This window comes from Tyto alba, unplaced genomic scaffold (genome assembly GCF_018691265.1).
Source record: "Tyto alba isolate M040663 unplaced genomic scaffold, T.alba_DEE_v4.0 Super-Scaffold_46, whole genome shotgun sequence".
In the NCBI taxonomy this organism is placed as follows: domain Eukaryota; kingdom Metazoa; phylum Chordata; class Aves; order Strigiformes; family Tytonidae; genus Tyto; species Tyto alba.
In genome coordinates this window covers 3,404,235-3,425,881 of record NW_024881322.1, presented here as the reverse complement: position 1 = coordinate 3,425,881, position 21,647 = coordinate 3,404,235, and the positions used below count along the sequence as shown (strand labels likewise).

The following is a 21,647-nucleotide window of genomic DNA, read 5'->3' as shown; positions in this document are numbered from 1 at the left end:
CATGTATTTTCCGTGCAGTAGCCTTTCACCAGCTGTTTCATCTGCTCTGGGAATTTAAAAACCCCTCCGAGCCCTGAAACACAACCGTGTCTTAGATACTGCGATGAGGAAAAATTGCTTACTTCCTCCAGAGCCCATCTTAGAACACTGTCCCTGCTCACTGTACGCATAGGCCTAGCTTTGCAGCAGAGAGCACGTCTTCTGAAATTCAGAGAAGAGTTCGTAGTGGGAAGCGTGAGGTCTATGTCCAAATCGTCTGAGATTCTCCCATGTGCAAATCACGAGTCACCTGAATACTCAAGAGTGTCCGGTGACACGTTATGTGAGGAAGCAGCTTATTCTGCCCCTGAGCGTGTCCAGACAGGCTGCCCCCGAGGCACACTCGTAAACTGGGGTCACCACTCCTCCAGAGACCTTTAAATATTACTATGGCACAAACACATATTAGTGATTACAGTACTTGAGAATATGAACGTTTCCACTGAAGACGCGTGTGTTCTCTACTCATTAAGGATGGTGCTTGTCTAAGTGTTTATGTAAACCACAGCAGGTGATGTTTATACAACACCCAAGCCCAGTGCAAAACAGCTGGAGAAAAAGATCACCTTCAACAATTGTCACTGCCATAGTTGGTTTTAGGTAATTAATGGAAGACTGAACAATTCCACTGCGGTTTCATCACAGCATCATCCATGTTTAGGGAGAGGGTTTACAGCCACCTCATCACTTCTGCCATCGCCCTGCTTGCAGGCTTTATTAACAGACAGCTATCTTGTTCTTCTCTGGTTGGTACAACACCCTGAAACACGCCTGAGACCTAAAGTGCACCTTTTATTATGCAAAGTTATTAGGAGGTAGCTTGAGCTTGCTGTGTGCGTATATACACAGAGGGAGGACATCCAGTAGCTGGCAGGCAAAAACCTAACCAGATACCATAGCTGGAAGCTGGACAAATTCAGACTGAAAATAAAGCATGTTTGTTGTTTAGTGTTTTTTAACTTATCTTTTTAATACAGCATAATTAGCTATTTGAATAATCTATTAAGTAAAGCAGTAGACTATCCATCATTTTAAATCCATAATTCAAAGCTATGGTTTTATTTAAAATACACTCTTTACCAAGGTCACACTGACAATTTTTTTTTTTTGTTTGTGTGATACAGAACATGACTATACATGACCCAAGTGATTTGAGAAACCACAGAAATGAATTCCAATTAATTCCATAAAGCTACAATCTTGTTAATGCTCCAGTCACCCAACTGTACAATACATATGCAGTGCCAAGGCCCGACCCATCACCTCCTTGTGCTGAAGCAGTAGCAGAATACAGGATTTCAGGAATCTTGCTGGCTGGGCTGTCCCTGGCCGGTAGTTGGGTAATCAAAGTGCTGCAGTGGGAGAATCAGTTTTATGCAGGTGGGCTGCAAGGTTTAAAGGTGGAAAATCCTCATCCAGAGAAAACAAAAAGGCCAGGAGGCTGACTACGGGATCTGCTGAGAAAGGCGGCAGCTGGCTGGGGCGAGGTACCGGAGTGTATGTGCTCTGTCGTAGCGGGCTGAAGTGCGGGAGAGGAGGTCCGGGAGCCTGGCAGGGCACTGCCCTAAGTCTTGGAGAACACAACAGTGAAAGGAGAAGGCAGAGAAATGCAGGCAGATATTTTACTGCTGTTCATACTGGTTTGCACAGCTCTTCTGTTAGCATGGGATAAGGACATTTGACATCTGTCCGTTAACAGGAGGAGAGCCAAATTTTAACAGAGGAACCCGTTAGACCACCTAATGGTTTGAAATCTCCAAGTAACTGAGCGACGTGGTATCGGTATTTCAAATCAGCAGTTTATCTTTGCAAGTGGACCAGTGCCAGAAGATGTCTATGAACACAAAGAACAAAATGACCCTATTATTTATATTCATAGAACAGTCTTAGCCCTGAAACAAAACAAAAACAAACAAACACATCTCCCTAGCACAAAACAAAGTCAAGTTCAACTCAAAGCAGGCACCAGTGTTTTAGAATATACAGAACAATGCTCATGACTATAAATAATTACCGGATGCTTTCATAGCATTAGTGGTACAAACATGCACAAAACCAGCATGCAAAGCTGCCGATACTTGCTGAGTCTCGTGTCAGTGCATGAAAAAACAGCTCCAGTGATGCAAGGCACGCGGTGCATTCTTCTGTTCTAGGTTCCTGAAAACAGCTATTGCGAGAGAAACGGAGAAATAGATAAATAGAAGAGAGAATGATTTTTCTATTACAGCTGCATGTATTTGTGTGGAACAGAGCATGTTGTCTGTCTAGCAAAACCTGCTGGGATTTTTAAAGGAATTGGAAAGCCAAATTTTGTTCAATTTTTCCATTTACTTTGCTTTGAAAATTGCAGGCTTTGGGCTGTGTGAGAACTGTGCATGGTATCAGACTGTAGAGCAGTCAGGGAGTGGATATAGGCTGAATTTTGGAGGGACTGGGATTTCCTCCGAACAAAGGCTTATCCCATTTATGACATGTCTTGAGAAAGCTTATCCTGTCAAGTAATTTATCACCCTACTAACTAGCTACTGAGTATGGATAATGCTTTTTTTGCTAGATCAGTGAGGGAAAAGAGAATTTCAGAAGAAAGGAAGGTTTCCATTTGGGGATTTTAGGAGACTGGGAGAAGAGTTGATAGGAGTTAGGCTATCTAAGCTCTTTGAACTATGAGAAAAACATACCAAGAAGGATTTTACTAAATGCTCATAGTGCAGCTAAAATACAGCCTTTCTGTCAAGGGCAACCTCATTACCTAGGTATTGAAATCATGTGAATTGGCACAGACCTGTGGACTGCAGTATTAGATTTGGAGTATGTAGAGGATGCTCTGAGATGGATGTGGCTCTAATTACTAATATTAAGGTGAATTGAGCCCATCATGTATTTGTGAATGTCTGGCTTAATGTTAACTATGAGACAATTCTGACACGAGATTTATTATAACAGACATCTCCGTAAGCCCCACAATTAAGAAGCTTCGTTTCCTATGAACTTTGAGATTGGCTCACCTTAATGTTCAGGAATGTTCAGACTCCATTGGAAGTGTTTGCTGCAGTCGGGAGTATTTATAAGGTCAATCTACTCCATGTACCTTTTTTTTTCTACTAAGAGGGTATTCTCAGTCAGCATGTTTTCTTGGCATTTAGAAGATTTTGACATCTTTTGGGACTCTTCCAATTTGTTATGTTCACTTGGAATTGACCGGTATGTTAAAAGACTATGAAGGAGGATGAGGACAGGTAGGGCAATAATTTCTTACTTGCCTTCCTCACAAGGATTCGATCAAAGGCTTAGGAAACAAGCTGTATCGGTGCGTGCAAATGAAGGACATGTATCAAACTGCTGTGCTGTCTTTCTGAAGTGATGGTATGATTACTGTTTCAGTGAAGTACTAATGAGGGAGGTCGTATTTTCACGATTCATTGTTCAAGCAGGCAGTACGAGGAAAAACATCAAAGTTAGCAAGGATATATTCAAACCAGTTGTTACTTTGATGAAATCTGAGATTATTTCTTACATACAAGCATCCCTTTTGTGCCAGAAGCCTGCTTTTATGCACTATCTGAATTGACTAGTGAGGAATCTCTTGATGTGATCCACAAGCAAGGGAAATATGAGTAAGGGAATTACGTAAATTCATCAGTACTAAAATGCAGGATTTAATAAATTATCTTCATAAATATAATTGAATAACAGTGGGATATTTTAAGAGGTATTTCAAGGTATCTATCTAATCAGAAGATTAGTCATCCAGCCTGCAAAAGTACAAAGTACTCCTATCTGTAAAGCAGCTGCGTATAAGGCAACTAGTGGGAAGAAAAAAAACATATACAGAAAAGGAAAAAAAAAAAAATGCTGGTGAAGGCACCTGTACTGCAAAGACAAATATCCAGTCATGTCTTCTTGCAAGAGCGCAGAATGGGAGCTGCGAGGCCGTGTGACAGCTGCCTCTGTAGGAGGGGGGAATGGAGGGGTGGCGGATCCACAGTCTGCCTTACCTGAGTGTGAGAGGTACGGGTCGAGTTCACCCCCAAAGCTGGGGAAGTGAAGGAGAGGCGGGAGTTGAAGGACTACCCCCCCACACACACACCCTTGCTCTGTATGTATGCCTGCCTTGGAAAAGAAACCATTATTTCTCAGTATTTCATTAATGTGATTGAATATAACTTTTAGCAAATATCAGCCATAAGATGAGTGGCAGCAAGAGGCGTAGTGTCTCCATTAGCACTGCACAGAGAAGTTGCCTGTACCCCATGTTTGTGTGGTGGTGAATTCCCTGACATAAGTTGTGCTGAAAAAAGCCACCAGTGCATTCTAATCAGTCACCAATGCTGGACTAAAGCAGATGCCCTCTGCTGTGCTTTCTCAAAGGCAGTACAGAAAATAAAAAATTTGCCAACCCAAACCACCAACGCCACCAAACAGTCCAAATCTGTATTAAAATGCATATGAAGATTAGCTATTTCTTGAAATCTGCCTACTGGATTTCAATATATTTTACTAATCGTCTCAAGCCAGATAGTGCTTCTGAAAGCAAAAAAATCTTTCCAAAACTCTATCTAGCTACACAAAGACTTGTGACTAAGTAAACCCAAGAAAACTGCATCGAACAGAGATAAATCGTATGTTAACACTAATACTTCAGAACTGAAAGCAGAGTTGAAAATTTTTTCTTTTCTTGAAAAATGAATGTAACACACAGAGGCAGGTAGACAGCAAGCAGTCCCGAGGAATGAAGTCACCGATTCCTTAGGACATGTTCAGCCCAGTCAGCAATCCCAGGAACTTCCTTGTGACAGCCCGGTTGAAATGCTGTTCTCATGACTCAAGCAGGCTGCCTTAAATAGTTTAAGTTCCCTGCTTATTTACCCCATAACTTCTGCAACAACAAACCACATTGTGGTTTTTAGTGATGCATTTAAGAGGGACTCATCTGAGGCCTGATTACCTGCTGCGGAGTTCCCAGCTGTTGTAACGAGTTTTAAATCAGTCCAGCCCAACTCAGTAATGAAAACAAGGTTCCTGGAGCGGTGCTTCTCAGATTTTCCCATACCAGGCCTTTCCATTCTCCTCCTTAAAATCTGTCTGTCCCTCCAGTCTGGGCCTAATTACTGTCCCAACATTAGTAGAACAGATGTGATGATTCACAAATCACGTAGTCGGGTCCCCTACTCTTCACTTTAGGGGTTGATTGCAGTAGCAATGAGAAAACCAGTGAAGCTGACTTTGTGCTAGGGGAGGGCTTGTACACCACACACAAGATCTCAGGTGGAAGGAACCAGCAAGATTTCCAGCTCACTTGTGGGTCAGGACCTACTGCAGATTGATAAAAATGCATCAGGAGTGTCTGTGCAGCGTTCTCGCTCAATTTATATCATTTAATCTCAACCTCTGTTAATACTAGGCCACAGCTGCTGGTAGCATTATAATTATTTGGTTGTTAAGATCGCATTAAAAACCTTAATAGACAGGGTTATGGGTACCTTGCTGTTACTAGGGCTCCCACGTCTAGCTCTAAATCTGTAATTGCAAGAGAGAAGGAAAAAAATTCCCTCAGAATTTCAGGAAGAACATTTTGAGGGCTTAGCTCTTGACTACTTAGTCAGACTTAATCCTTCTTAGTTTAGCTCTGAGAAAAATCACAAACTGATGTAGAGGTAGCCCACCCTTCTGATTATTTCTCACTTGTTAAATGCAGCATGTGCAAGAAAGAATGGAGGTCTTTACCTCAAGGAGGTTGCAGTTACTTCTCCTGCCAGCCTTTCTCATGACTACCAGTGCATTTTTCTGAACTCTTGTGATCCCACTGCAAAGTGAGTAAAGTGCATATTTCCTCTATATAAGCTGTCTGGAGTGCACAAACAGCATATTCTCATCTCAAGAGTTTTCCATCTGTTGCCCGAGAGTGATACACGGAAGGGAGGGAGAACTTCAACAGCAATTGTTCTATCTCAGTGCATTTTGATAATACCAAGTGTGCTTGTAAAATCTCTCTTCCACTTGAGCAACTGCTAAGTTCCCTGAGAAGACATTTCCCAGGTTTGAGTTTTGAAGAGAACATTTCTGCACTAAGCTGTTACCGTGAAGCCATGCCTGGTACAGAATGACAGGCAAAAAGGGGCTCCAATCAACTCTCAACAGCTTTGTTTTCATCCCTCCTGTATTTTAGTGCACGCTCTTGCATTACCAGCTCTTGAACCAGTTAAAACTGGCTCGGTCTAGCTCTGTATTTTCCAAGTACAATATTTTGAATTCTGTTCCCTCTCTTCTCCGCACACAGTATATTCAAGTTACACTTAAAACAATTTACCTGTAGGGTAAGAAATCCAAGCCTATTCCACTCTCTTCTCTCATTTTTAATGTGATTGCTTTCAGAAAGCTAATTGTGCCTGCTAGGAAACACCTCTGCTGCTCCAGTGCCCAGCACCATCAAGACATCCACACTGTATTTTGGAAGAAAAGCCACACTTAGAAATTGCCATACTGGGTGACTGCACATTCCTCTGCCAAATGGTTATAAGCAGCCGAATTACAAGTTTTAGAGTGTATATGTGAACAATGTATAATCATGGAGAAGTTGGAGACAAAATTTCTCAGGACAAAAAAAAAAAAAAGATTATTTAAATGAGTATGGTAACTAGGTACACTAAACGTAACTGTAGGATACTATGGCTCTAGAGTAGGAATACATTAGAATCAATTTAAGCAGCTTTTGTCACAAATTTAAGCACTCTGGCTGGGTGAAGATCATTGCTAACTACCAAGATTTTGGTGTGATCACATATTCTAGAGATTCAGAGCAGCCTGAGCAACTGCACCAGGGAACACCACTAAGAAAGAACTTGAGCTTCTGCTGTTTTAAAACAGTGAACCTATGAATAAAGAGCTAAGTGGCAGAAAGATTAAACCCAACAGTACGAAAAGTTTGGAAGAACTTGTTCCACAGTTAACCTCTACTGGGCAACAAACATAAAACAGGACTAAATGCAGATGGCAGAATGCTGACCCTTTGTTTGCCGCGCAGACTAAAGCTCTGGAAATAACGAAAGGTATTCCTTCTCTGTAATAACCTACAGCCTGAAAAAAATGCAGATGAAGAAAACCAGAGGGTTAGACTGAACACAGACAAGGAAAGACTGGCATGACTAAGTGCTACTGCAATTGCCACCTAACATGAAGCTTGGATAAAATTACGCAGATGAAGTCGACATTAAAAACCAAACAAACAAACAAAAAAATAACAAAACCAAAGCACCTCTATCCATTCAAATGCAACTCTGCACAGTAAGTGGAAATTAGAAAAATCCCTAAATTGGGTTTAAATACACTTCTAAAAACACTTGTACAAAACCTGGCCTTTAATCCAAAGCACAGGCACTGCCAAGGCTGTCTCTGATCAGCTATACAATACAGAGCAGCTTGCTTTGAGCTCACTTCACTAAAATGCTTTCAAGTGAGTATTTTGAGCCTTCAAAAATCACGTATCACAATACATTTTGGTTTATCCTTGATGCAACAATAAAGGGAGTAGGTACCACAAAAAAGAATAGCATGTTAAAAAAATGGCTTACAGTTACTGAGAAGCTGTGATGCGAGTATTTTGTGTTTGAATTTTGCATTTTAAATACTAGCTAATGCTTCATAAATGTCTCTATATTACTATTTACATATATCAGGAACCCAGCCAGTGCTTGCTAACAGATTTGGCTTGCTTTCCAGTTCTCTCCAGCCTCCAAAAAGCGAAAAAGCAAACTAAAAATCCCCACGACTGTACTTTCTGAGCCCACCACGTGCCTGTGCTCAATAATCATCAAACCGAAAGATATTCACTAAGTCCTCAAAACAAACTATTCAGAAAGAATCTATCACACTGAGAGCTGAAGTATGTTTATGTGACAAGAATGTGATGCAGTAGTTTGCAATTTTTAAAGCGGGGTTTATAATGAACCTGGATTTGGAGAAAGAAAGGGCAAACTATTTCAATGAATGTCACTATTATTTTCACCTAAACATGGAATATACACTATTTTTTACAAATGTGGCATTTCAGAGCTTAATGACTGGTAGCACAGATGTCATACTGTTCCCCTAAAATAGTAGCAATGTTTTCAGTTTAACCCAGGCTGACTTGCTGCCATCTCAGAGACCGTAGGATGGACTGGGAGACATCGATGCACTAACTTCACAACCAAGCAGCTTTAAATGAATGATGGACACAGCTGGAGCAAAGGCACCTGAACATCAGCCCTGCTGGTGGCCTTGCTAAAAGCCTCTGCAAAATTCCCAGCCCCTTGCAGGGCTTACTTGTGCACACAAACTAAAAGGTAGGTGGGGGTTTACCTGCATAGATAAGCATACGCGCGTGCACGTACACACAGCCACCTTCTGAAGAACCCTGCTTAAGGTTCATTCCAAAATAGCACATACAGGTGCAGCTCCATAAACATGAGAGGGAAGCTGGAACAGATATGAAGAAAAGCTGTAGGGTGAAAAGCACTAATTGACTCCCTTCCAGCTAAGAAAACAAAACAGGCAGTGTAGTGACAGCAAGCAGTGGTAACACCATGGAGTGCAGTATGGATTACACTGAGCAGAATTTGGCAGTTACCCCCACCCAGACAATCAAGACTGTTCACAGGTCAGAGTTGTGCTTTACTTATTATCCACTAATTCCTTCAGCATGAGTTACAAGAAGGACATATATTTAAAAGCAGTAATTCACGTTGTTTCCAGTAACTGACTGAAGTAATCAACATACGGTTCCCAGTGCTCCACATGACATCACTCTACAACAGGTACTGTAGGTAATAGGTAAATGTAACAAATAGGTAAATTCAATTTATGTATGGGGATTTCTGACAGAGGTGCCATTCTGCTGGGGGTCACCCTACTGCTCTCCTCTTAAAATCCAGTTCTGCGATTGCTTTTAGTAAGAGCAGGACTGGACTGATAGATCGAGAATACCAGAAAGTCCCTACCCAAAGCATATTGGCAGGAATCTGAAGTCAAGTTAGAACAGATTGATAAGAGAATGAGGTTTCATTTAATCTGAATGCCAAACATCCCTCCTTTGCACATGCTGGGATTGAAGGCAGATACTCGTCTCATCCATTATTCAAAACAGAAGTGTTACCTTTTAGTGCTCAGATTTCTATCAGCTCATAGCAAATCACAGGAGAAAACTCTGTGCGGCCAGGAGACAGAAGAGAAATAGTTTTGCACTTTCTAATAATATCAAGTGCCGTGTGTTCCAGGACAATGTTTTATTTCAGCATTAACCAGCCCCTGTGCTATCTGTGTACTGCATTTACACGACTCCAGCCTTACAGTGAAGTTCAGAGTGGGAGCGTTATGAAGAAGCATCAGCACAGGCCATTGAAAACTGACTTCTCACCTGCCATGTTTCCTGTACCCCAGGGCCAGCCTGGGTGTTATTTACAGTCAGGCGACCAAAGACACCCAGCCTGGAAGCACTGATTTGGTGAGAAAGCACCACCCCTTCGGCAGGTAATGCCCTGCTGAAAGACACCTATCCATCCGAATTCTCTTGTGATGGTTTTTACTTCCCTGTCGACTCAGACTTATTAGAATTAAAGGCCCTTTGGATGGTATGGTTTAGATACCTACGTATTTTTCCTACTAGTTAATTTCATGCACCCTTAAAAAAAATACAATTTTGGGTGAAAAGTACAATGAGAAATGACCTAATGACTGAAACTCTGGCTTAAAATTAGGAATAAAATGCATCCAGCCACAAGTTTGCTGGGCAACCACCTTTACCTGTCTCAGCATCCCTATTTGTAAATGAGGAATCAGGACATTGCTCTCATTTTATGAAATGCTTTGAGGCTTTTCAGGTCAGCAGTGCATTATTCTGTTCACCCAAAATACCGTACTTCTTTTGCACTATGGTGCCCCACAGTTAAGTACTAGACCTTCCTTTCCCTGGTTAAACGCTTCTGACACCCTTCCACCCCTTCTGCTGACGTAAAAACTGACAAAATCTGAGCACAATGTTCTCTCATCATTTTCCAGGCTCTTGTAACTTCAAGATGCAACAGAAACAAGCACTGCTGGACACACATTACAGGAACCCAAGCGATGCTGAAAGACCTCACAGAGCGATATTGTCCGAGCGCTGAGGTAGTGGCCGTTCCTCTCTGCTGGGTGGGACTTTGACGACAGGCAGGGTTCTCTCACTTCCAGTGGATCTACAGCACAGGCACCTGGTACTGAACTGCAACCGTCTCCAAACACAAGGAACACAGTGTAAGACAGCTGCAGTCATACAGGAACGGAAGGAAATACAGAAATAAATGGGAAGTAACTGCGGAGCAGGAGGAATCGGTCACTTACCCACCAGTGCCCTCCAGTGGCTCACACAGCGACTCAAGGAACTGAAGACAAGAACCAGTTTCAGAGGTCAGACACCATAATTGTTTCACTGATGGACAGAAATGCAGACGATGACTTCTGGATCTCAAACAGCAATTTTTAAAATTCAAGTTCTTGCATGACAATCTCATAACTGCTATCATGGCATACCACGTCCATAAAAACCTACATTCCATCAAGTGAGTAACTTATTAATCACAAGCCACGTAAAATGAGACAACAGAAACCAAAATGATTCCCAAGACAAAAATGTTTATTTGTAGTAACTCGTCAATGGGTAGACATTCACAATCTTTAATCAAAATCAGTACACACGTCTAGGGCAAGTTGAGTATGTATCATTAGAAGATAATGCCTTCCTTAGTAATTAATGTTCATAAATCAAGAATTAGTTACAAATTTACAACCCCTTATACAGGAGTTCACGTTTTCAATGACTACCCCAGTAGCAGGCAAAACAGAGTGTTTGTAGCACAGGATTCTAATCATTCAGTTCCACTATCATACCAGAGTCTTTTAATGAGCAGTAAATATTAGTGAAGGAAAAATACCTAGTGCCAAGCTGAATGTTCTCAAGCAATGAAAAGCAAATACAAATGGTGAAGTATCTATAGAAATTCAAATAAATTATTTTAATTACTGAAACCTCACTTTTTGTCTGAAAAGGACAAGAATATTACTACAGATTGGAGGAGAGAATTCCATAAAAACCTTTTCGCTGGATTTGCCCTAGAACAGGCTTCTGTACAAAAAGAGAAGAATGAAGATTTGAGGGTTTCAGTGGTAGGAGTACATTGGAATAATAAAGAAATAATTTTAAAATATATATTAATTTACCACATTTAGCTCATATAGCCCTTTATGTATCTTACAAAATGCTACTGTTCTACATACTGCATGTAAAAAAAAAGTTTTCATATATATATGTATATATACACATATAAAGGCAAAGCCAATCAACTTGGTATTAAAAAAAAAAAAACAACACAAAGCATAAACAGACACACTGAAAGTTATGCAGTAATGAGGAGTGTATGCTCCACGTGTGCGTTAGTGTAACGGCGCTTCCAATCTTAACACATCCGTTCAGCTGTCTAAGCAGAGTGCTTACTCCAAGTCAGCTCTACCAGGGACTTCCTCAATTGCCACAAACGTCTGATGTTGCTTAACTTCTAGCCATCTGTTATATTTAGCACTAAAGCGGAAATAAGGCAAAATAACTTGTCGACGAATATTGGATGACATTCACGAGATCTTCCAAAAATTAATGCAAAACATTATAGGAGCACGAGAAACGTTACCCCTGAGCTGAAGCACCTTCGTGTCTCCACCGAGCTGCCCCAGTGCTCACCTACTGCAGAGTAATCCAGGCTACTTACGTAAGTATGACAATTATTCCAAGGCATCCCCTTTGTTTTAGCAAATTTTGAATGACAACTTAAAGCTTCAGGATGAGCTTGTGCTCATGATTTCTGGTCTACAAACATCACTGAGAAGAGTGAATGACAGTTCTGATGCCGCTCAGAGGTTTGGAGTGGATGTTCAGAGTGGACGGGCATTCTTGTGGAGCTCTGTAAATCTCAATACTAACCCTTGTCTCCCAGCTGCAAGAATGAGCCCACTTATGTACCTACTAGCACGTATTTTACCAAAAAAAAAATATACAATTTAGTATACAAGAAAAGCAAGACAGATTTATCTATCTTCTCTTGCATCAACCTGCTTAAAAAATAAATCAAAAAACTCCCAGTCAAGCCAACCCCAACCTCCATAAAACCACAAATTTGCCAATAAAAAATTAAATCAACCTCCGTCATAAAGCACAGGTGCCTGAAAAAAACTAGTTGAGATACCTGGGGAATAAAAGGCAGATGCCTTTGAGAAGCTTTCTGGGAGATTGGTCGTAAAGGACTTGATCCATCACCCATTAAAGTTTTGTCCAGTGAAAGAGTAAGTTCAGAATTCAGCATTTCTCTCGGGAGCCTGCTTCAGGACTAGAGTCCAGTTGCCGTGTCAGTCACTGGCAGGCACCAAAATGAATGCAGTCAGTGTACTGGCATATAACCATTTGAAAATACAAGCATGATCTACCGGGGAATTCCCCAAACGTTCCTTGGAGTGTTGTGTGGAGTGCGACACTTCACAGCTGATGGTTAAGCTAGAAATGCAGCATGACAATTCTGAGCAGTGGATACTCCAAGAGTATCCTTCCCCATCCACCAAACACCACCAGGGAAGAACAACCACGGGTACGACACTAGCATGAACCACAGGCTCGAGGGTTCAGGATCCCCAGGTCAACATCTTCCACCTGTTTTGGGGAGTGGGGTTCTAGAAGAGCTTAACACCTGGGAACAGCAAGGGAGAAATGGAGAAATACAAAAATGCAAGGATTAAAAAACAGAAGGGGAGGTAATGATCCCCTTCTAGCATATTCCCTTTAAAATAGTGTAATTAAAAACTTTAAATTCACTTAGAAAGTGGTTTCAAAATAGTCTGACAGTTTTAAAGACTTTCAAAAATCAACATATTCTTCACCAGAGTTCATTAAAATATCCCTGCAGCCCCCAAATAACTGCTACCACTTGTTTTGCATTAATATTGCTTAAATTAATACAATCATAAGCATGCAAAATGTTAAAATTTCATTGTGTATACAGAATAAAACCAAGTTCTAGTAGAAAGACTCTGAATATTTCAAGGTTACAGGCTTGATTCAGTCTCCATCAAAACCAGTAGGATTCCTCCCACAGTGTCCAGTGGATTTTGGACAAGGCCTTAACAAGAGACAACAAAACTTGGTGTTTTATGGTGTAGGAACACACACAAGGTACACTTGTGTATATACACTAGATATGTAGTGCAACTTGTGCATTGCTTATCTTAAAACCAGTTGTATTTTAGCCTGTAAAACGACAATCACCAAGCCAACACTGCATGCTATGTCAAACTAGGCTGTAAAACAAAACCCAATACCCATTCAGACATTCATGTTGTTACTGTGGTCTAGTGAGCAGCTTTCAACGAAGCTTCATGATACATCCACTTGAACCCACATATAAATTTGAAAGGCAGAAAGCTGCATTAGTATGATGGCCTGATTGATTTTATATGTGCTCTGGATGACTCTGGAGGCAGGATATCATCTCTCTGACAGGCTTCCCTTCATAGCAGATTTGATACACGGCCGTGAATAGTGGAAACCTGAGGAAACAGGGTGGGGAAAGCAAATGCAGTGTAAGTTTTTTCTGTAACATTTTCTTAAATGAAAGAAATAAAATGGGGGTGAGGAGAGGGAGGGAAAAGAGACTGAAAAATCAATTTCTTTTAGTATGTGTCAAGTGCTAACAGCCAGGCTGAAAAGCACTGGATAAATAGAGAGCCTACATGCATCTCTAAAATGAATCACTCAGAAGCCTAGTGAGCTATAATGGAGCCTGCAACATTCATTATGTATGGCACAACCATTAAGTGATCTAAAAAAATAAAAAATTAAAAACACTTGCATCTTTCCTTGACATTCTTATAACAGTACTCATCTATGGTTAAAAAGGATGACTGGCACATCAGTTATCAAATTATTGTTCAGAGATAATGCATAATACAATTACAGAATATGACACAAAGAGACCCAAGAAGAAATTGAAGGTCAAGTTTTTAGTAAGTCTAAAATTAAATGTGGATTTTGAAACACTAAATTCTGTATTTTTTTTTTCTTTTTTAAATTGGCCGTGTTTCCACCAACCCCCAAATTATTCAGGTTTCTCTGATAACCTGAAGGCTTGTCACAGTCAAGACACTTGACAGAAATTTGTATTTGCTTTCTGTCCATCCTGGACAGTGACAGCCAGACAAGCCCCGTTTTCATACACAGCCTAGTGAATTTTCGGGATTAATTACCTGTTCACCAAAATAAATATGCCATTTCACTGTGGCCTTTTATACTGATAAATTTTGACCACACCACATTATTTTGAGTGAAATGAAAAATAAGGAGCACTGGAGATGGTGAAATAGTTAATTTCAGAGTGGTTCTGAATACATCTGGACTAGGACTTTCTCCTCAGGAAAGTGGTGGTCAGTCAGCCTGAAGCTTTTAGTGTCTGTAATGCACAAACGCAACGTTGAGCAAAAACCCCCCACGGTTCTGAGCAACACAGACGCTTGGCCATACACTCTGCTAGCGTGTGTTAAACTGAAGTAACTCTGAACTAGACTCCTGAAAGTGAACCAGAAGTCACAAGAGAAGCCAGGAGCCCTTCAGGAATACCATTAGAGCGTGGTGACCACCGTGTGCTCAGGGGCAAATGCAGGATTTGTCCTTGGCCGAGTGCAATACTTGGCATTACTGGGGAAAAAAAGTGGACATGTTTGTGAATTCAGTCCGTGGTTTCTACGGCTTCTATTACAAGTGCTCAATTCAAAATGTAGAATCTCATTTTTATCTGAAACATTTTAATATCCTGCTGTGAAACACATGTCCATTTCTTTTGTTTTTTGTGGAGAACAAGACAAAAATAGCAGCAATAGCAAAACCTATTTCAGATCAAGTGACTTGATTTTTCTTTTTATTTCATTCATGGAACCAAAATTAACATATAGCCACATAGCTGTTCTTTCAAATCCAACACTACATTGTTTATGTTGCAAAACCCTTACTAGGAAATAAAAATTACACAAAGACTTCTGCATTTATTAACAAGACTACCTTATCACTCACTTTGTATAATACATTGGGCTGGGGAGTGGGGTCTGAATTTGCTTTTACTGTAAAAACTTAACTGTAGGCACCAAAATAAAATTTGCTATGGCTATGTGAAATTTTACTAGAGGTGGACACAAAACGTGAACCTTCTGAAGCAAAAGCAAGTTTCACACCGCTTTAGATACAGCACTGGCTGTTACTTTTCAGTGAACAAGTCCCACCAGTACAAACCACGTCTTGATAGGCAAGTCTTGCTGTTTATCACAGAGAACATTACTCTGCTGTGCACAGGTCTGCCACACTTCACATGGGGAAAGCAGAATCAAGGCTGACTGCAGGCTTATGGCTAGCAAACTCTAAGTGCATCTTATGTCTGAGCACGTTAAGAGGGCTAGTTCTACAACTGTTGAAATGAAAAAACAAACTGCACTCTAAATAGCAATAGGCATCAACCCTGCAGCCAAGGCTCTTCTACTGAACTTTGACTTTTGTGTACTTCCGTGCAGCCTTGGGCCTTTTTTTGTAGGATGAGATTTTACTCTTACTAGACTCTTACCTCTTCACTTTGAAACCATGGCTGTTTTACTGTCTTTTGTGTTTTAAAGCAGTAGCAAGAAAGTTTTCAAAAATCACATTGAAAGTTGCTTTCAAGTCTTGTTGAATGAGACCTTCTATGAAGAACGGACACATATATGTTGGTATACCAAACAGAAATTAGCAACTCTATGTTTTACTATCTTTTATTAAAAACACAACCCCATGTTTTATAATGCACTCAATTTGTTCTAAGATAGAACAGGGGAAAAAAAACCCCAACAATCAACCAAGACCCCAAACACAGTATCCTGTCTCATTTAGGGAATCATAAACAGCAAAGACCGAAGCCAACATTTTAATTAGATCTTTTTCTGCAGTTAGCTTAATTACTGTACACTGCAGAGACTTAGGTGCCTTACATCCAAGATAATGTTAAAAGGTTAATGTTAGGTACATCAGCAATAAAATGAAGACTAGGGAAAACGTGGCCCTCTCCAGAAAGCCTGGTTACACGGGATATGGAGCTGAGCTACTCAATGACTTTTTTGCCTCAGCCTTCACCAGCAAGGGCTCCAGCCACACTGCCCAAGACTCAGAAGGCAAAGGCAGGGACTAGGAGAATGAAGAACTGCCCACTGTAGATCAGGTTTGAGACCACCTAAGGATCCAGAAGGTGCACAAATCCATGGGACCTGATGAGATGCATCTGCAGGTCCTAAGGGAACTGGCAAATGAAGTGGCTAAGCCACTATCCGTCATATTTGAGAAGCTGTGGCAGTCCAGTGAAGAGACTGGAAAAGGGGAAACATAACCCCCATTTTTAGAAAAGGAAATAAAGAGGACCTGGGGAACTACAGGCCAGTCAGTCTCACCTGTGTGCCCAGCAAGATCATGGAGTGGATCCTCCTGGAAACTATGCTAGGGCACATGGAAAATAAGGAGGTGATTGGTGATGGCCACTACGGCTTCACTAAGGGCAAAACATGCCTGACAAATTTGGTGGCCTTCTACAACAGGGTTACAGCATTGGTAGATAAGGAAAGAGCAACTGACATCATCTACTTGGACTTGTGCAAAGCTTTTACCCTGTCCCACACAGCATCCTTGTCTCTAAATTGGAGATTCATGGATTCGATGGATGGACCACTCGGTGGATAAGGAATTGGCTGGATGGTTGCACTCAAAGAGTTACAGTCAACGGCTCAGTGTCCAAGAGGAGAGCAGTGATGAGGGGTGTTCCTCGGGCGTCGGTGTTGGGACCAGCACTGTTTAACATCTTTGTTGGGAACAGGGACAGGGGGACTGAGTACACCCTCAGCATGCTTGCCGATGACACCGAGCTGTGTGGTGGGTGACACACTGGAGGGCAGGGGTGGCATCCAGAGGGAGCTGGGCAGGCTGGAGAGGGGGCCTGTGCAAACCTCATGGGGTTCAACAAGGCCAAGGGCAAGGTCCTGCCCATGGGCTGGGGCAATCCCCAGCACAAACCCAGGCTGGGTGAGGAGGGGATTGGGAGCAGCCCTGAGGAGAAGCAGTTGAGGGTGTTGGTGGGGGGAAAACTGCCCGTGAGCCAGCAATGTGTGCTCACAGACCAGAAAGCCAACTGTGCCCTGGGCTGCATCAAGAGCAGGGTGGCCAGCAGGTCGAGGGAGGGGATTCTCCTCCTCTACTCTGCTCTCCTGAGACCCCACCTGCAGTAACATATTCAGCTCTGGGGCCCCCAGTAGAAGGACATGGACTTGATCAAGTGGGTCCAGAGGAGGACATGAAGATGCCGGGGGGGCTGGAGCAGCTCCCCTGGCAGGCCGGGCTGAGAGAGTTGGGGGGGTTCAGCCTGGAGAAGAGAAGGCTCCAGGGAGACCTTCGAGCAGCCTCCCAGGGCTTAAAGGGGGGACAGGAAAGGTGGGGGGGGACTCTGGATCAGTGGGTGTGGGGATAGGATGAGGGGCAACTGTTTTAAATGGAAAGCGGGCAGATTTAGATTAGATATAAGGAAGACATTATTTATTGTGCGGGGGGTGAGGCGCTGGCCCAGGGTGCCCAGAGCAGCTGTGGCTGCCCCCTCCCTGGAAGGGTTCAAGGCCAGGTTGGACGGGGCTGGGAGCCCCCTGGGCTGGGGGAAGGGGGCCCTGCCCGGGGCAGGGGGGTTGGGACTGGGTGATCTTTAGGGTCCCTTCCAACCCAAACCCAATCTGTAAATCTATGACAGAATAAGTAATTTAATGCAGCTGATCCATTAAAACTGGACTTCAAAAATGGCTTTGGGAAAAAAAGTAACAAGGCTTGGTCTTCTGACTGCAGTCATTTATTTTCTGATTTTGCCTCCTCTACAAACAGGAACAGATAGATGCATCACTTAATCTAATAAGGAGACAATGCTGCGTGTGGCTTTAGGAGTCATACATGTTCTGACTTGAATACAAATGAACAAGCCAGGACAACCTGCTTAATTTCATACCACAAAAAACCCCTGACCTACACATGCAGATGGCAGGTTTTATCCTAGACTAAACTGGAAGTCACATTAGGAAAGAGAACTGCGGTATCTAAGCTAGAATCCATGTGTACAGAAGCAGCCACTCTATTCAGATGATCACATATACAGATCCTTAATAACAAAGCTCCTCTCCTTGGAGATAAGTAATAAATTTACTACTATGAAATGAGTTGTAGAGCCTCTTCACAAGTCTCTTTAGGAAGATCAGCTTCTATTTCAATGTTTTTTATTCTTTTCACATGTTAAAACACACTCCCTGTGCTTTTCTGTGATAGCAGAAGGCAATAATACATTCTACAAACAGAAGGGCATTCACAAATTTAATGGCACAGCATTAGCTCTATCTACAGCAATAGTATTTTGAGGTTCTATTCACCTGTCTCTGTGATTTTAACTGGGGATTAAGCTACTCTTAATTGCAGTGATTTTCTTTTTGGCTATTACCTCCACGAGGATATCAACACCAAATATGCCGAAAGAATTATGGAGATAAAAAAGGAGTATGCAGAACTTGTTTTATCTGTTCTTACTTACTTTTCCAGCATTCCTTTCTGCTTGAGGATGCGATACACTTCTGCAGAAGTCTGTGGTCCTTGCAGTTTCTGACCATTCAACATTTCTTGCTCCAATTCTTCAATAGACTGAAAAAGAGAGGGGGGGAAAAAAGGAAGCAGAAGAGAGCTATGTTAAAGTTTTCCTAAGTCTGACAACATCATCTGGATGGAAACAACTCAATGTCCAAGTGGAGAGCAGTGATGAGGGGTGTTCCTCAGGGGTCGGTGTTGGGGCCGGCACTGTTTAACATCTTTGCTGGAAACATGGACAGTGGGATCGATGCACCCTCAGCACGTTTGTCGACAACACCGAGCTGTGTGGTGGGTGACACACTGGAGGGCAGGGGTGGCATCCAGAGGGGCCTGGGCAGGCTGGAGAGGGGGGCCCGGGCAAACCTCATGAAATCAAGGCCAAGGGCAAGGCCCTGCCCGTGGGTCGGGGCAATCCCCAGCACAGATCCAGGCTGGGCGAGGAGTGGGTTGAGGGCAGCCCTGAGGAGAAGGACTTGGGGATGTTGGTGGGGGGAAAACTGCCTGTGAGCCAGCAATGTGTGCTCACAGCCCAGAAACCACCCGTGTCCTGGGCTGCATCAAGAGAAGTGGCAGGGAGGTTGGAACTAGATGATCGTTAAGGTCCCTTACAACCCAAACCATTCTACGGGGAGGGGAAAAAAAAAAAAAAAATAAAAAATTGTATGTTACTGAGGGTTCTTCCATTCTTGAAGGTGACCTTAACTGAGCATATATAATATTCTCCTATATTATTTTTTTAAAATATTCTCCTTCATAAATCTGCATCTTCCAAGATCTCATCTCTCCATCTTTTTCTTTTTTTTAATCACCCCACCTTCTTAACACTTCTACACTCATTCTAGCCTTGTAACACACTCAAAAATTAAAGGAAACAGAAGGGCACTCACTCAGTACAGCTAGCACATCTCAGATAACTGCACTATTAACGCCAACAGAGCAGAAGTGCTAGTACTTGCACCAATGGATTTTACCCAGTGAATAAATTACCTTTCCAGTTTTAACAAATGCTTCTGCTACACGTCGATTCCGGCCACCGTAACACGTTGTGATGAGATCAGCAACTCCACAGCTCTCCAGGAAAGTGGCAGTAGACACCTGTCCTTTGCAAAAAATCCTGGCAAAAGCAATCATCTCCATTAGGCCAAGGCGAATAACGGCAGCTTTGGTATTGTCACCGCAGCAAAGGCCATCACAGAACCCAGCTCCTACTGCTACTATATTCTAATGAAAAGAGAGAAAACAAATGGGAAATAAGTCAATTATTGGTTGCAGAATCCTAGGAGACACCAAAAGACAGAGTGCAGATGTCCTTAAGAACTGCAAACACTTTGCTATTGTAAGACTAGGTTGTTGTTTAGGGTTTTTTTGGTTTTGGGATTTTGAGGACTGTGGGATAACCTTTAAAAAAAAAAAAAAAAGATAGCAAGTCTTACATTGCTAAGTATTTCCAAGGGTAAAAGCGTAGTTAAAGATCTGGAACAAGCTGCCTCAGAGACTGTGGAGCTATTATCATTGGCTGTCTTTAAGAACAAACAGGTTATATTACACCCCAACAAGGTTTTATCTAGATTGAGCTGTTCCTGCCCTGAGGTAGGGATAAAGTTATACTGACATCCCACGGCCCTTTTATCCATGGTTTCTTTATGATTACAGTAATAATCTAAGAAACATTTACTGACTTCTATGCTGATATGGTAAGAGACTAAATTCAGCCAAGCTAGTAGTATACAGCCCTCTTAACTATGCAGAGTTCTTATAACAATAATAATAAATCAAGGATTCCCAGAAGGTTCGTGACACAGGAAGACCTTCCCTAAGCAAAAAATGTTTTCTTTTTTTTTTTTTTTTTTTTTTTCTTTTCTTCTTTTTTTCTTCGACCTGGTGACAGCCTTCTACAAAGAACGTTCTGTTTCTTCATCAACAATCAGGTATATAGTCCTTCTTTGGTTTACAAAAATAGACATTAGTTAAGCGATGTTTGAGTGAAGTGACTATAAAAGCTATTTTCTGGCCCAGGAGTCAGAGGCTAGCCATAGTTAGTTTGCCCCTACCAAAAAAAAAAAAAAACCAAACCAAAACAAACAAAAACCCTACCAAAAAAACAAAACACTCCAAAAAATATGGCGTTCTGATGTACTGATAAAGCGAACAAGGAAGCAGTAGATGTAGTAATACCTTTCTGCATGTGACAACAGTGGCAGTGACCTCAGCAGAAACCACAGGAGAACCAACATTACGGCACATAATGCAGCACCCGATGCAGGGGAAAAAAACAACCAAAAAAACCCCAAACAAACCAACTTTAACTGTTGCTGAAGAAACAACAATAGTCAGAAGTTGCTAATGAAAGCCACAAGTTGATTAACAGCCAGTTTTGCTTTGTTTTTTTGGATTCTAAGAACCAAAAACTGCAGGCAGCTGCAGTGCTGTGTGGCCAGTCGTGGCTAGGTGACTCTGAATCAAATGAGGTCAGGGGATGAGTCATTGCTTTTTCAGCAGCTAGCTGAGGTCTAAAGGTGACCTTAAAAATTGCAGACAGATATCTCAACATCAGACCTGAAGCAGCAAAAGACAACTAGACTTTTAAAACTGTCACTTTAGACCATCTTGGCTTAAAGCTTGGCTGTGGTGATTCGGTCAGGGTATGTTTTCATCAGATGTCTCTCCCAGAGCAACCTCCAGTATTTGTTCATTTGATGGCAAAGCAAGAGGAAGTCAAACAGGTATTTAAGAAGTTTTCAGATGGGATAACCCACTTAAATGGAATTTACACATATGTGAATTCTGCAAGTGTTTAGCGCTCAGCTAAAAACAAAAATATTTTTGAACAACCTCTGGGCTTTTTCCATGTACTTCTGGAACACTCCAATACTAAAGCTTCCCCTTCCCT

General features: G+C 41.9%; 1 protein-coding gene across 2 annotated transcripts in view; it reads right to left on the bottom strand.

Annotated features, from left to right (window-relative positions):
* Positions 1-10,666: 10,666 nt before the first annotated feature.
* Positions 10,667-21,647, bottom strand: part of GPD1L (glycerol-3-phosphate dehydrogenase 1 like) — a 28,161-nt gene continuing 17,180 nt past the window's right edge. For both annotated transcript variants that reach the window (XM_042806502.1, XM_042806503.1), the window contains exons 6-8: positions 19,745-19,978; positions 18,705-18,811; positions 10,667-13,635 (exon numbers count right to left, since the gene is read on the bottom strand). In XM_042806502.1, the coding sequence (XP_042662436.1) occupies positions 13,539-13,635; positions 18,705-18,811; positions 19,745-19,978 (438 nt within the window). In that variant the 3' untranslated portion in view covers positions 10,667-13,538. The remainder of the gene's footprint in view (positions 13,636-18,704; positions 18,812-19,744; positions 19,979-21,647) is intronic.